This window comes from Hemitrygon akajei, chromosome 14, assembly GCF_048418815.1.
Source record: "Hemitrygon akajei chromosome 14, sHemAka1.3, whole genome shotgun sequence".
Taxonomy (NCBI): domain Eukaryota; kingdom Metazoa; phylum Chordata; class Chondrichthyes; order Myliobatiformes; family Dasyatidae; genus Hemitrygon; species Hemitrygon akajei.
This window is the reverse complement of record NC_133137.1, coordinates 91,399,735-91,415,782: the sequence shown is the minus strand read 5'-3', so window position 1 is coordinate 91,415,782 and position 16,048 is coordinate 91,399,735. Positions and strand designations below refer to the sequence as shown.

Below are 16,048 nucleotides of genomic sequence, written 5' to 3'. Positions count from 1 at the left end.
CGAGTAGCTAATGTGTAATGTAATGTGAAGTAAAATAGAGATAATCCTGGAATCCTGGAACGATAGCCTGACTTGTCTCACATCATTGGCAAGGAAGTTACTGGAGAGGATTCTTAGGGTTAAGGCTTATGAAAAACTGTGGCTTAATTAGGGAGTCAACATGACTTTGTGCAGGGACAAGTCATCTTACTAACTTGATTGAGTTTTTTGAAGAGATGACAAAGGTGATTTCTAAAGGTTGATCAATGGATATTGTCTACATGGATTTTAGTAAGGTGCTTGACAAAGCCCTTCTTAGGAGGTTCATCTAGAAGATTAAAATGCGTGGGATCCATGGTAACTTAGCCAATTGGGGCCATAATTGACAGGGTAATGGTTGTTGGGATTTAATCTGGCTGGAGATCCATGACTAGTGGTGTTCTGCAGGGATCCATACTGAGACCTCTGCAGTTTGCGATATATGTAAATGATCTGAATGAAAATGTAGATGGGTGGGTTAGCAAATTCACAGATGATACAGTGACTTGTGGTGTTCTGGATAGTGTAGAAGATTACCAAAGGATATAATGGGCTATAGATCAGTTGCAGTTTCGGGGCAGTGACTTGGCAGATGGAGTTTAATCTGGCCAAATTTGAAGTGTCGTAGTTTGAGACATTAAATGTGAAGAGTCAGTACGTTGTCAATGGCAAGCCCCTTGAACCCCAAGACCCCTCTGTAGATCACAACATTTCTGTACTTAGGGATCTTAGGGTCTGACTCAATAGCTCCTGTGCAGTGGCTGCAAAGGTTGGTAGCATGATAAAGAAGGCATTGAATTCAAGAGTCAGGAAATGATATTGCTCCTTTATACAATTCTTCTTAGGGCACATCTGGAATGCTGCATTTAGTTTTGGTTCACCCATTATAGGAAGGATGTCAAGGCTTTGGAGAGGGTGTAGACAAGGCTTACAGGATGCAGCCTGGATTAGAGAGCACATGCTGTAAGGAGAGGGCAGATTATGTTATTTTCCTGTCCAACATTAACCTTCCAAAACAGACATCCTCTTCCACTCCATCACAGTAAATGGACAGAGGAAAATATACTCAGAATAATGTTTTCAAAACCAACTTGAAAACATTTACTTTGAAAATTCCTGGCTCATGAGAGCTTAAAATGGAAGTGGAATATTTGGAATAAGATTGAGAATCCCTAAGTTATTCTACAGGAGTACATAGAAAAAAATGTAAACACTGAAACTACCCGGTCGTCAGCTCCATTAAGTTCCTTCAGCCCCATCTACAGTAGAATCTGTGGGTTCTCCATTAGCCTGATTGCCTACCTCAGAACAGAAGTAGAAGCAAGTCATCTTCAATCCCTACGGACTGACCAAGAAGCTTTAAAAAAAAATTATTTATTGATATATATCATAGAATAGGCCCTTCGAACTGCAGCCTTTCAGCAATCCCTGATTTAACCCCAGCCTAATCACAGGACAATTTACAATGAGCAATTAACCTATCAACCCGTATATCTTTGGACTGTGGTAGGAAACCCACGCAGTCACAGCGAGAACATACAAACTCCTTACGGAGAATGGCAGGAATTGAACCCGGGTCGCTGGTACAGTAAAGGGTTGTGCAAACCACTATGCTACTGTGCCACCCCTTGGAATAAGACAGAGGATATCTTGGCACTTCTTTGTAGTTAGTAGTGCGATGTCATTTGTGATTTGTTACTGCTCAACTCTGCGACTGCGTAGAACATTTGAAGCTTTGCTTTTGAATTACATTTCTGATGAAGTGTCTTGGCCTGAAATCTTGACCGCTCTTTTCCCTTTGTAGATGCCGCTTGACCTTTTGAGTTCCTCCAGCATTTTGTGTGTGTTGCTTTGAATCATATTAGTGATTTCTTGAGCTATTTTGTCTTTATGATAATTTTCTATGTAGCAATCCATTGCAAAATATCTTGTGGTCTCTAGTACTGTTGTCTGTTTTAGCTCAGGGTTCACAACTTAGAAATTCTGATCAACAGATCTATATTGTTATCTAATGTTACCGAGAGTAATTTGTTAAAATGTAAGCTTATCTCTTTCAGTTTCCAATACTGCAACAATTACCAATTCATTGAAGCTAGACTATGACAATGCCTCAACGATCAAATTATATACATTAAATGTAGTGGTTACAGACAGTGGGCTTAATACAGCAACGTGTAATCTGAACGTATCATTGGCTCCCATCAATGAAGCTCCTGTATGTGATGCTGATCTTGTAGCAGGTACATTTAACACGCTGAAACTAATGCTCATATTCTGGCGTTGAATAGTGATTGCAAAGATTTACTTTTACCTTTCTGGTCATGTTTTCTGCTTGCAAGCTAATGTCTTCTTCATGCCTCAATTACCAGACGAGAACGCATGAAAATGATGGTGAACTGATGTGGGTTTTGTGCGGTCATAGCAGGAAACATGTCACAAAAAGCAATAAATTCAGCCTCCTGCTCTGTTTTAATGTATAGCTAGAAACACGAAGACTCTGGTGCCATTCCACGATTCTACTGTCACGTGGATTTTAATTTCCAGACCAGCTCTTCTCTGAGTGCTAGTACATTTTTGTAGCAAATCCAACATAGAATTCATCAATGCCATGCTGGACCTTGTTCAGAAGTACTTGCAATTCTTGGGCAAATGTAAAAAGACGTCAAGTTTGGATGCTGGCCTCAGCTTGGTGAACTCAGTTTGCCGGAGTTTTCGGTTATACTCGAATACTCAGGGAATTCTGCTGCAAAACTCAACTTTGCTTCCGTTTCCCAGTAGCAGCTAAGGAATGTGCTCACTAATGCTGCCCATAATCGAGGGCCGGCTCGCTGATCACAGGGCCCTGGGGATCTGTCCACTGACCCTGCTGGTCAAAGGATCTGGCCACTTTATCAGGTTAGATCTGAAACAGGACAAACAAATGTGTTCAATTCAGTGGAAATGATTATGGACATTTCCAAATGGAAGGAATGCTCTGACGCATTCAAATGCCCAGTAAGTTCAAGAGCTGGCTAAGCTGATGTGTGTGGTTCAGCCGTTAAAATCTTTTTCCTCAGCTTTAAAATTTGGGCTTCTTCAGGTCCATTGGCATGACGTTGCATTGTACAGGGCCCTGTCACTGTGCAAGGCCTTCCTAATTAGGATGCTGGCATTAATTATGGGCAAGACAACAAGGGTGCAGCTACAAGAAGTAATTACTACGTCAAAGTGAGTGCAAGTGGGAGACACCAACCCAATATGTCCTACAATGAACAAGAGACCTCTTAGGTTTAGTTGTAGGCAATAAACTAGAGCCCAAATATAGAGCATTAAACATTCAAAGCTGTGCTCCAAAGATAAATTACCAACATCTGTTAAAATTCTGGATTTAGTTAAAATTAATTATCACTTGACCTGATAATGAGAAACTGTCGACCTGCAGGAGGTATGTACAAACTGAATGGGGTGCAAGCCAGACCATCTTCTTCACAGAAATCCTTGAGATCTCCAGAAATGTGATCTCTGGAAATCTTGTTGGAAATGAATCTAGAGCCTTGAACTGCTCAACACTGAAGAATCATAAAAACAGAAGACATAGGAGAAGAATTTGGGCTTAAGGGCAGAGAGTGGTGGGTGCGTGGAATGCACTGCCAACAGCGGTAGTGGAGATGGATACAATAGGGTCTTTTAAGAGACTCTTAGATAGGCACATAGAACCTAGAAAAATAGAGGGCTGTGCGGTAAGGTATTTCTAAGCAGCTTCTAGAATAGGTTACATGGTCTGCACAGCATTGTGGGCCGAAGGGCCTGTAATGTGCTGTAGATTTCTGTTCTAAGGGCCTTCAAGTCTGCTCCACCATTCAGTCATACCTGACTTATTATCCCTCTCAATTCCATTCTCCTACCTTTGACACCCTTACTAATGAAAAATCCATCAGTCTCTGCTTCAAATATACCTAATGAGACGGCCTCCACAGTTACCTATAGCAAAGAAAGCCATAGATTCACCACCCTTGGAACTAAAGAAATTCCTCCTGATCTCTGTTCTAAAGGATGACCTCCTATCTGGAGGCTGCGCCCTCTAATCCTCGAACCTCCCACTATCCCACTATTGGAAACATTCTCTCCATGTCCACTCTATCTAGGCCTTTCAACTTTCAATAGGTTTCAATGGGATTTTGTCTCATTCTTCTAAACTCCAGTGAATACAGGCCTAAAGCCATCATGCATTCCTCATACATTAACCCCTTCATTTCTAGACTCATTTTTATAAGTTTTCTCTGGACCCTCTGCAATGCCAGCACATCCCTTCCTAGGTATGGCGCCCAAAACTCCAAACAGAACTCCAAATTTAGTCTGGCCAACGACTTATATAGCCTCAGCAGCACGTTCTTGCTTTCTATTCTAGTCGTCTCAAAATGAATGCCAACATTACATTTACCTTCCTTGCTACCAACTCGACCGGCAAGTTTTATTTATTTAGAGATACGGGGTCCTAGCAGGCCCTTCTGGTCCATTGAGCATGCACTGCCCCGTTACACCCATGTGACCAATTAACCCACTAGCCCATATACCTTTTAGAATGTAGGCAGTAACTGAAGCAACTGGTGGAAGCCCATGCGGTCACAGGGAGGATGTACAAATTGCTTACGGATGGTGACGGGAATTGAACCTGGGTCACTGGCACTGTAATGACCCTTAGAGAATCCTGCACCTGGATTCCTAAATCCCTTTGTACCTCTGATTTCCAAACTTGCTCCCCATTTAAAAAATAGTCTATGCCTTTATTCTTTCTACCAAAATGCACAACCATACTCCCCCCCCCCCCCACCCCCGTTCACTGTATTCCACTTGTCTGAATCCTGGAGGAAAGCTCAGACAGAAAACCTTTACGAACAAAAACCCTGTATCCAACCTGGTAACTGGAGATCTGGGATTTAACCTGTCACAGGGTTTTGAAGACAAGACTTGTTGCTCCTAAATGCCATACAAAATAGGTGGGAATTGTTCAAAATCTAGAGCATGTGATATAGAGGCCCTTTACATCCTTAAGGCACAGGAGCTTCACCTTTCAAATAAAAACCACACATCTAATGTCTGCAGTTTGCTGCAGACTTGTCAGCAGCCAAGGACTCCAAGTGTGGCCTTTCCTGTTATACTGCCAGACAGCTTTCTGAAATAATACAAGGCACTTCTCTTTTCCCTCAAATATATTCCCACAAAAACAATAGCCTTTCATTATTGAGAAATAATGATCTGCTAAGTAAGCTTGTCCTCAATAGCCACTAGTCGAATTTAGTTATTGCTGCATTGGAATTAATAGCAAGACTAAAGTGAAAAGCATAGTTAAGATTATTCTAATACCAAATCATTAGTTTATCTAAATGATACATTAATTCACTGCCAATATTAATAGTTCTTAAAGAATCTGTTTACCCAGAGGGTGGTGAATTTGTGAATTCATTGCTGTGGAGGCCAAGTCAATGGGTTTATCAGAAGCATAGGTTGATAAGATCTTGATTACTAAGAGCATCAAAAGTTACGGTGAGAAGGCAGGAGAATGGGGTTGAGGAGGGAAATAAATCAGCGTCAGACTAATGAGCTGAATGGCCTGATTTTACTCCTATGTCTTATGGTCTAATGTAAAAATGAAACCTAACTTACAGTGAATAAATCTCTTTTGTTATAGGACCAGCAGTTACTATTCCAGAGACCACGGCTGTTGGCACTTTGGTGTACAAGTTAACTGCATCTGATCCTGACGGAGATTCTTTACAAGTAAGTAAGTTTTAATCATGGATTGCTTCTGCTTTTAATTAAGACATAAAATTTAGGATTCCAGTGTCATCTTGAACCATTTTCACCTGGGATGTATTAATTCGCAAAGTCTATAACAACAAGTGATCAGAGACATTCCAGTGTGAGGCCTCCTGAGAAGATCATAAGACAAAAAGAAGCAGAGTTAGACCGTTTATATATTTTAGTCAATGATCGAAAAAAATAAAATTATTTAATTAACATTTGTTTCAATTAGCCTAATGGTAATCCTAAGATATTAGTGACGGTGCATGACCTTTGGGAAAACCAATCATTTCACTACTTGATGGATGTTCACATTGACCTTTCCCAAATGCTTTCAGACAGCGATTCCTTCCCTTTCCTATTATGTAAATATATATTTCTTCCCTAATTCCTTTAAATGTCATTTCCATCATCATCATCATAATATGATAAGTTTTTATCTGCAATTTGAGAAGGATAAGGGCAGATCGGAGGTGTCAGTGTTGCAGTTGAACAGGGGAAACTATGGAGCCATGAGGGAGGAGCTGGCCAAAGTTGACTGGACGGATAGCCTAGCAGAAAAGACAGTGGAACAGCAATGGCAGGTATTCTTGGGAATAATGCACAAGGTGCAAAATCAGTTCATCCCCCAGAGAAGGAAGGATTCAAAGGGGGGAAAGGGGCCACAGTGGTTGACAAAGGAAGTCAGAGATTGCGTAGCATTAAAAAAAAAGGAAGTATGACAGAGCTAAGGTGAGTGGGAGGACGGATGATTGGGAAATTTTTAAGGAACAACAGAACTTAACTAAAAAGACAATACAGGGAGAAAAAATGAGGTACGAACGCAAGCTAGCCAGGAATATGAAGGAAGATAGCAAAAGCTTTTTTAGGTATGTGAAGAGAAAGAAGATAGTTAAGAACAATGTTGGGCCCTTGAAGAATGAATTGGGTGAAATTGTTATGGGAAACAGAGAAATGGCAGAAGAATTTAATGAGTACTTTAGATCTGTTTTCACTAAGGAAGACACAAGCAACCTCCCAGATGTATGGATGGGCCAAGGACATAGGGTAACAGAGGAAATGAAACAGATTGACATTAGGAAGGAAACGGTGATGAGAAGACTGATGGGACTGAAGGCTGACAAATCCCCAGGTCCGGATGGTCTGCATCCTAGGGTACTAAAGGAGGTGGCCCTGGAAACTGCGGATGCATTGGTAATCATTTTCCAATGTTCCTTAGATTCAGGATCAGGTCCTGAGGATTGGAGAATGGCTAATGTTATCCCACTTTTTAAGAAAGGAGGGAGGGAGAAAACAGAGAACTATCGACCTGTCAGCCTGACATCGGTGGTGGGGAAGATGCTAGAGTCCATTATTAAGGATGAAATAGTGGCATATCTAGATAGCAATGATAGGATTGAGCTGAGCCAGCATGGATTTACCAAGGGTAAATCATGCTTGACTAATCTGTTGGAGTTTTTCGAGGATGTAACCAGGAAGTTAGATGGGGGAGATCCAGTGGATGTAATGTACCTTGATTTTCAGAAGGCATTTGATAAGGTCCCACATAGGAGATTGGTGGGTAAAATCGAAGCTCAGGGCATCGGGGGAAGACATTGACATGGATAGAAAACTGGTTGGCAGATAGAAAGCAAAGGGTAGCGGAGAATGGGTGTTTCTCGGAATGGCAGGTGGTGACTAGTGGGGTGCCACAGGGCTCGGTATTGGGTCCACAGCTGTTTACAACTTACGTCAACGATTTGGATGAAGGCATTGAAAATAACATCAGCAAATTTGCTGATGATACTAAGCTGGGTGGCAGGGTGACATGTGATGAGGATGTTAGGAGAATTCAGGGTGACTTGGATAGGCTGGATGAGTGGGCAGATACTTGGCAGATGGCGTTTAATGTGAATAAGTGTGAGGTTATCCACTTTGGGAGTAAGAACAGGAAGGCAGATTATTATCTGAACGGTGTAGAGTTAGGTAAGGGAGAAATACAAAGAGATCTAGGAGTCCTTGTTCATCAGTTACTGAAGGTGAATGAGCAAGTGCAGCAGGCAGTGAAGAAGGCTAATGGAATGTTGGCCTTTATTACAAAGGGAATTGAGTACAAGAGCAAGGAAATCCTCTTGCATTTGTACAGAGCCCTGGTGAGACCACACCTGGAGTATTGTGTACAGTTTTGGTCTCCAGGGTTAAGGAAGGACATCCTGGCTGTAGAGGAAGTGCAGCATAGATTCATGAGGTTAATTCCTGGGATGTCTGGACTGTCTTACGCAGAGAGGTTAGAGAGACTGGGCTTGTACACGCTGAAATTAAGGAGATTGAGAGGGGATCTGATTGAAACATATAAGATTATTAAGGGATTGGACAAGACAGAGGCAGGAAATATGTTCCAGATGCTGGGAGAGTCCAGTACCAGAGGGCATGGTTTGAGAATAAGGGGTAGGTCATTTAGGACAGAGTTAAGGAAAAACTACTTCTCCCAGAGAGTTGTGGAGGTCTGGAATGCACTGCCTCGGAAGGTAGTGGAGGCCAATTCTCTGGATGCTTTCAAGAAGGAGCTAGATAGGTATCTTATGGATAGGGGAATCAAGAGATATGGGGACAAGGCAGGAACTGGGTATTGATAGTAGTTGATCAGCCATGATCTCAAAATGGCGGTGCAGGCTCAAAGGGCCGAATGGTCTACTTCTACACCTATTGTCTATTGTCTATCTGCTTTGTCCTGTTTCACCTCTTTTCTCCATTCCTGTTATCTCCACTACCATTCCTCATAGCACCCACTCTCTCATATTTTTTTCCCCATTAACTCATCTACTTTCACAACAGCTAATTTGTTTTCCTCATCCACTCGCTTTGGTCCTTTTTTTTCTCCACCCTGTTAGCCATCACCAAATGCACAGCTTGTCTCACAGCTCCCATCATTTCCCATCTCCAATAGGATCCAGTTATCTTTCCCTGTACGTGCACTGCTTGACCCGAATATTGCATTTGTTCCAGACTTTCCCTTACCAACAGCACATGATCTGGGCCAGTGAAATATTAGCTCTAAGCTTGGAGTTTGCTTTACAAAATCAGGTATGGGCATCGATGATAATGGATCTGAGGTCTGAATCCTGAACAATGCAGAAGTTCCCTTTCCTTGTGTTTGATTTCAACAATTGTATGTTAAAATAAGAGAGAAAGTAAGGTACTTCTGCAACAGAAGTAAACATTACAATTACAGAAATTTTACTTTTCATTATTTTTCAAGTATTCCTTCCTGGCAAGCTCTTCAGACAACACTACTGCTCGATTTCGTTTGGATACTTTGGGCAAAATTTCAACAGCAGCTGCATTGAATTTTGAAAATGGTGACATGGTAGGAGATACATAATAATTATTGAATAATGAGAAGGTCTTCAGCATAAATATAATAGTCAACATTTCATTAAAGCTATTTACTCTGTTTTCTATTGTTTTTGAGAAGATTTGCAATACATGCGCTTTAGTCCAACTGTGTTTTAGATTTCAATCTGTTGTTTCTCTGCAGGTTTTCTATGCTGTGGTGTCTATTAGTGACAATGTTACTTCTAGCCTTAGCTGCACAGGTACAGTGACCATCACTGTTACTGATGTAAATGACGAATCTCCAACCATCAGGTACATAGAACTGTTGGCAAGCAAGATTGTTTCTCTTGTGATGATGGCTTTTCAGTTTATTAATTAGAACATTTTTCCCAATTCAGCTCCTGCCCTTTGAGCACCTTGATCCTGAATGAAGAAGATGCTGCTGGAAAAACACTGATCACTTTGTTCGCTTCAGATGGTGATGACAACGATAATCTGACTTTTAGCTTTGCAGTAGATGAGCCCAACTTTGAAATCCACCAAGGTAGGAATAGTAGCAAGTGAAAGGGAATAAGGTCTACAAGCTATAGGAGAGAAATTGTTAATATATTGGGGAAGCTCCCAGAACATTACTCACAGTGAACACAATCTGTGCAATTTGCGTCAACTGTATAACACTGGCGTATTGTTCTGTCTCACTTTTGCATGAGTCCTGTATTCATCTTCAGCTGAAAATCTCTTTACTCTGACATTTCCTTCATCAAACTGAAAAATGAAAGAAAGAAAGAAGAATACCCTTAACTCCTGGTGGAGTTATCGGGGCGCTGTCACGACCAGCTTCTTGCACCGATCTTTTTGGTGATTGCTCATCATGTGGCATTTTTGTAGCATTCTCCAGTTTTTTTTTTTACGAGGTCGGGTTGCTGGCTCGACACTCAACCCAGCACGGATGGAAAGCGTGCAAGGGAGTCGGCTGGATTCGAACTCGGGACCATTCGCCCCGGAGTCCAGCGCTGATGCCACTACGCCACCAGCCGGCCTAACTGAACAATTCTCCTATTAAGTATCAACATTTCTCAGTAGTAATACATTGCATTTTTAAAAATTATAATAATGTATGCTGAAATCACAACAATCGTAATAATGGTTCTCTTACACACAGTTTGGCATGTGGTTGTGAGCTAATTTGGTAACTGGTACTAAACATGGGGGAAGGTGGGGAAGGAGATTTTCTGATATTGTCTTACATGTTTCTTTTATATTTCAGTTTCTGACACTGCAATAATTACCAATTCATTGAAGCTAGACTATGAGAATACCTCAACTATCAGATTCTATACATTAAGAACAGTTGTTGCAGATCAGAGCGGTAACATAGCAATGTGTAACGTGAATGTATCTCTGAATCCCGTCAATGAAGCTCCCATTTGTGAAGCCAGTTTTGAAGCAGGAACAGGTGAACACCATTATTATTAACCTTGACTGAGAGTTGATCAGTGATTGTAAGAGTTTGACTTTGTTTTTTTTTCTTGTGAAATTTTCATTTTTGTCCTTGCTCTTGTACCAGAGCTTGGGGAAAAATGGCAACAGGACTCCAGCACTGTTCTTGTGACAGAGCAAGGAGAACTGCTTGCCCCGGTCATCTATCTGCTCTGATGCCTTCTTCGCTTCCAAACCATGCCATAGGCTTTCGCCAGCAGGAATTGTCATAGATAGGAAAGAAATAATACCTGACCTCAAAGTTTACCACATACGTTCTCATAAATAATTTAGGGAGAAATAAAGCTAGTCCTCAAACCATTGGAAATTGTTTACTTCTTGCCATGGAGTAATTCCTCAGTCAAAAGTGAAAAGGTCTTTTCAGTTTCTTTGAACACTGAACTATTAGAACATCAGAATTAGGAATTTACTTCCATTAGCTCCATCATAAGACCAAAAAATATAGGAGATGAATTAGGCTGTTGGCCCATCGAGTCTTTCTTCATGGCTAATCCATTTTCTGTCACAGCTCCAATCTCCTGCTGTTTTCCCATATCCCTTCATGCCCTGACCAATCAAGAATCTATCATCCTTTGCTTTAAACATACCCAATGTCTTGGCCTCCACAGCCACCTGTGGTAACAAATTTGCCACTCTCTGGCTAAAGAAATTCCTCCTCATCTCTGTTCTAAAAGGACACCCCTCTGTTTTGAGGCTGTCCTAGACTCCCCCCACCATAGGAAACATCTCCACCTCCACTCTATCGAGGCACTTCAACATTGGATAGGTTTCAAGGAGGTCACCCCTCATTCTTCTGAATTCCAGCGAGTAGAGGACCAGAGCCATCAAATGCTCCTCATATGATAAGCCTTTCAATCTCAGAATCATTTTCCTGAACCTCCCTTGCTTGAACCCTCTCCATTGTCAGCACTGCCTTTCTGAGATAAAGGGACAAAACCTGTTCACATGTACATGATCAAAGGTGTAATGTTAAATTATTTCCACTGGTGCAGGACCATCAGTCACCATTCCAGAGACCGCCGCTATTGGTACCTCTGTTTATAAATTAACTGCATCTGATCCTGATGGAAATACTTTGCAGGTAAGTCTTTTCTAAAGGACATTTGTTCTTAAAGTTTAAAGATGTAAAACAGAACATAATTTCAGTCTAATTTTGATTCACTTTTGTCCAGAATAACTAACCAACGTGTAAATTGCAACTGAACTTTGGGCTTGACTTGTAGAAACCATTCAAATAGGTGACTCAAAGATTACTGAAATAAATCTAAATCCTGAATGACCCTGAATTCCCATTCCACATCTTTCATTTTAACTAATCAAGGTTGAGAAAAGAGACAAGTTGAAGACCCTGCGGGTTAATAATAGAAGAACAAATTAAGCGAGCAGCTGGACATCTGAATTAAAAATGAGCTGCTGTCAATACACAGCAAATCTTCAAGAACACATGGAGGGAGAAATGGAGAATTCTTTCTTACTTATTTACTGCCTGTTATGCTGCAGGTGTTTAGGGCAGCAATGAATGCCGTCCATCTCTGTCTGTCCATATGGTCACACACAGATGTAGAAGGATTCTTTATTGCTCATCTGTAACAATTTTTTGACCAGTTAAGGTTGTTAGCCCTGAACGGAACTCCTGAACCTGGAGGACCAGTGGATCATTCTTGGTCTGGCCTCTACCCTTTGAACTGTTTGGCATGGACCAAAACATAAGGCCCTGACTCTAGCCAGTATAACTCACACAAGTCTCCAAGCCCTACGACAAGGTGGTGGTTCTTTTGGAGGAGAATTGTTTCTGTATGTCGACATTTCAGGCTTTAAGATGAAGGGGAAAGAGGAAAGGAGAGAGAGAACAAAAGGACATAGAGTAGAGGAGAATAGATGAAGATACAGAGGAGACAATACAAACCTACCTGAATGAGTATAGCTGCAGAATGGGACATGATGCTCACTTAAATCTTACCTTGCTTTACTTTGCAGTATTCCATTCTGCCAAATTCCACCCCCAACACTACCGCTCGATTTAGCGTGGATAATTTGGGATTAATTTCTACAGCATCTGCTTTGAATTTTGAAAATGGTGACATGGTAGGAGAGATTTTATCAATAATAATAAACACGTTTTCCTCACAGTTACTTTGCCCTATGCACTATATACAGTATTTCCTTCAAATCCTTCTTTGCGTTCATTCCTCCAGCTTTTCTATGCTGTGGTAGCTATTAATGACAGCGCGACTACAAGCCTCGGGTGCTCAGGCACAGTGACAATCACAGTTACTGATGTAAATGATGAAAGTCCAACATTCAGGTACATTAACTGACTCTTCATATTGACAGACAAGATCAGTTGCATTGTATATTAAATATTCTTTAGTTTATTAATCGGAACATTTACAACACTTCAGCTCCTGTCCAGCGAGTACTTTGATCATGGATGAAGAAGTTCCTGCTGGGACAGCAGTGATCACCTTATCTGCCTCGGATGATGATGACAATGAGAACCTAACCTTTAGCTTCGCAGTAAATGAACCTGTCTTTGAAATCCACCAAGGTAGGAAAACCATTTAGCAAGAACAATAGAGCGAGGCAGAGTAAAACTCCAGCCATTTCAAAGGGTTAAATTCCAGTGTTATATTTTCTGAAATTCCTCTGACATTGCTTACAGGGAATTCCTGTATGTGTGAGGTCCATGACTATTGTATTAAACCTCTAAACTTACTGACAACAACACACACAAAATGCTGGCCTTGCCTTTATAGCACTTTCATGCATTCTTCCTTCTCCAGTGTAGCGGATATTTACTGTAACACTTCTGTACTTTGACTTCAAATTGTAATGGTTCCTCATGTTTAATTGTGCTCTTTGTTTTTGTGTATAACCATGAAATATCAGTTGCATGCAAATGACTGTCCATTCCCTGGTATATTCCTCTCAGTGTGATCTGATTTATCGTGTCATAATGGGTAAGTATGGGGAATCTCTATGGATTTCCAATTTTCAGTTATGTTTCTGATTCCTTGGGCTACTTTGATTAAGAAGAATCAAAATGCCCTATCGTTAGTTATTCATCTGATATGTTTATTCTATTTCATTGCTCACGATCTAAAGATCACAGGCATCAGAAGGTAGAAGTTGTCACGTGTAGTACTTTGCTAATAGCTGGTATTGATCCATGTTTCATTTGGTTGCAACATGTCGCTTTTGCCTTACAGTTGCCAACACTGCAATAATCACCAATGCACTTAAACTGGACTATGACAATGACTCTGTTGTCAAATCCTACACACTAAATCTAGTCGTTACAGACCTTCAAGATAACACGGCAATGTGCAACCTGGATGTGGCCTTGCTTTCCATCAATGAAGCTCCTATGTGTGAGGCTGATTTTGAAGCAGGGACAGGTGAGTATATTCAGCCTAGAGTTAAGTGGTGATCACGAGTGGGATTTTCTCTGATGGCTGTATCTTCCTACTTATTAGTTCATTTTCCCATTTTAATTTGATTTAGTTTACATGAATTTTATTTAGATCTTTGACTTATGCCTTATTAATAAGGTTAAAACTCATGGGATCCAAGGGGAAATATCAAATTGGATTAAAGTTGGCCCAGCAGAAGAAAGTAGAGCTTGATGGTCAAGAGAAGCTTTGGTGACTGGTGAGTTGTGTACAGTGGGGTTTTGCAGAGCTTAGTACGAGCAGCCTAACCTTTTATATGAATTGGACTCAAGTGCAGCGATTGTTGTATGTTTTCTGATGATACCTAAATTGATAGTGTGGTTGATAGTGAGATTGCAGGGAGCTATCTCCTCATCTGCGGGGAATTGGTTCTGGGACCCTCGCGGATACCAAAAGACGCGGATGCTCAAGTCCCTTATTCAACCTGTCACAATGCGGTGGACCTTAGGACCCAGCAGAACCCCAGACCTGATTTAACCTGTCTTAGTGTGGTGGACATTAGGACCCGGTGGTGGAGCTCTGAATCCACAGTGTTTCTGTTCACGAAAATAATCATGATCACGATTGAAAATAAAGTGGAAATAATAAAGCGATCGGAAAGAATTGAAACGCCATTGGTCATTGGAAAAGCGTTAGGCTACAGACGGTCAATGATCGGAACAATTTTAAAGGATAAAGTGAGAAAGGCCCTGCCCCAATGAAAGCTACAATTATTACTAAGCAATGCAGTGGTTTAATTTTGGGGTTTTGGGTTTTTGATCCTCCACGTCAACCTGGCATGAATGGAGAGCATGCTCGGAAGTGGTCTGTCACTGGATCGAATTTGGGAACTTCCATTCCCAAGCCCGGCACTGAAACATACATTCTTAAGTACTTTATATGCATAGAAAGGTAAAATATATACTATATACTAAGACAAACGTTTGACTAACTGACGCTAAATAACACCGGACGTACCTGTTCCGACTTACTTAGTAAGAGAACTTCCGATTTTTTTCCGATTCCAATCCACGATAAACTACGCACATCCTCCTGTATACTTTAAATCATCTCTACATTGCTTATAATACCTAATACAATGTAAATGCTATGTAAATAGTTGTAATACTGCATTGTTTAGGGAATAATGACAAGAAAACAAGTCTGTACATGTTCGAACAACAAGTGCTGAAAGAGCACTTCCGGGTTTTCGCGATTCGCGATTGGTTGAATTTGCTCATGAGGAACTCGCGGATAAGGAGGGCTGACTGTATACTTTAGCTGAGAGAAGCATAAAGTGAATGCATTTGAAGAGGGAGGGGTGTGAAAAACAGGACAAAGGGATACATAATATGAAGTAAAATACTATAGAGGAACTCTGAGGAACCTTACAGTGTATATTCACTGACTCGCAAAGGACAATTGAAGAGGCATATGAGATATGTTTACTTTCATTGGCTGAGGTTTAGAATACAAAGACTGGGAGTTGGCACTGGATCTGTACCAAACACCAATTAGCACACACATCTGGATGAAGGGTCTTGGGCCAAAAAGTCGGCTGTTTACTCTTTTCCATAGATGCTGCCTGGCCAGTTGAGTTCCTCCAGCATTTAGTGTGTGTTGCTTGGATTTCCAGTAACTGCAGATTTTCTCATTTGTGAAACACCAATTAGGCCTCTTCTCAGTTTCCAATCACAGTTCAAAGACATAGGGGTTAGTAGGTTAATTGGTCATTGTAAATTGTCCTGTGATTAGGCTAGGATTAAATAGGTGGATTGCTGGTCGGTGAGACTCATTGGAAAGGAAGGGCCTGTTCTGTGTTGGTTCACTAAATAAATAAAATAAATATTCCTAGGAAGGAAGTGCAGAAAGACTCAGGGAACATTTACACGATGGCTGCCCAATTGTGGCCATTGCAGAGACTTGGATGGCTCAGGGGCAGGAATGGTTACTTCGAGTGCCAGGTTTTAGATGTTTCAGAAAGGACGGAGGGAGGCAAAAGA

The 16,048-nt window shown here is 41.1% G+C and overlaps 1 protein-coding gene across 1 annotated transcript in view; it reads left to right on the top strand.

The window, feature by feature from the left end:
• LOC140738202 (cadherin-23-like) overlaps positions 1–16,048 on the top strand; it is a 101,974-nt gene that overhangs the window by 10,307 nt on the left and 75,619 nt on the right. The window contains exons 8-18 of the mRNA XM_073065309.1: positions 2,076–2,258; positions 5,687–5,775; positions 9,038–9,145; positions 9,317–9,426; positions 9,513–9,658; positions 10,382–10,570; positions 11,607–11,695; positions 12,592–12,699; positions 12,810–12,919; positions 13,017–13,162; positions 13,824–14,012. Coding sequence (XP_072921410.1) covers positions 2,076–2,258; positions 5,687–5,775; positions 9,038–9,145; positions 9,317–9,426; positions 9,513–9,658; positions 10,382–10,570; positions 11,607–11,695; positions 12,592–12,699; positions 12,810–12,919; positions 13,017–13,162; positions 13,824–14,012 — 1,467 coding nt within the window. The remainder of the gene's footprint in view (positions 1–2,075; positions 2,259–5,686; positions 5,776–9,037; positions 9,146–9,316; positions 9,427–9,512; positions 9,659–10,381; positions 10,571–11,606; positions 11,696–12,591; positions 12,700–12,809; positions 12,920–13,016; positions 13,163–13,823; positions 14,013–16,048) is intronic.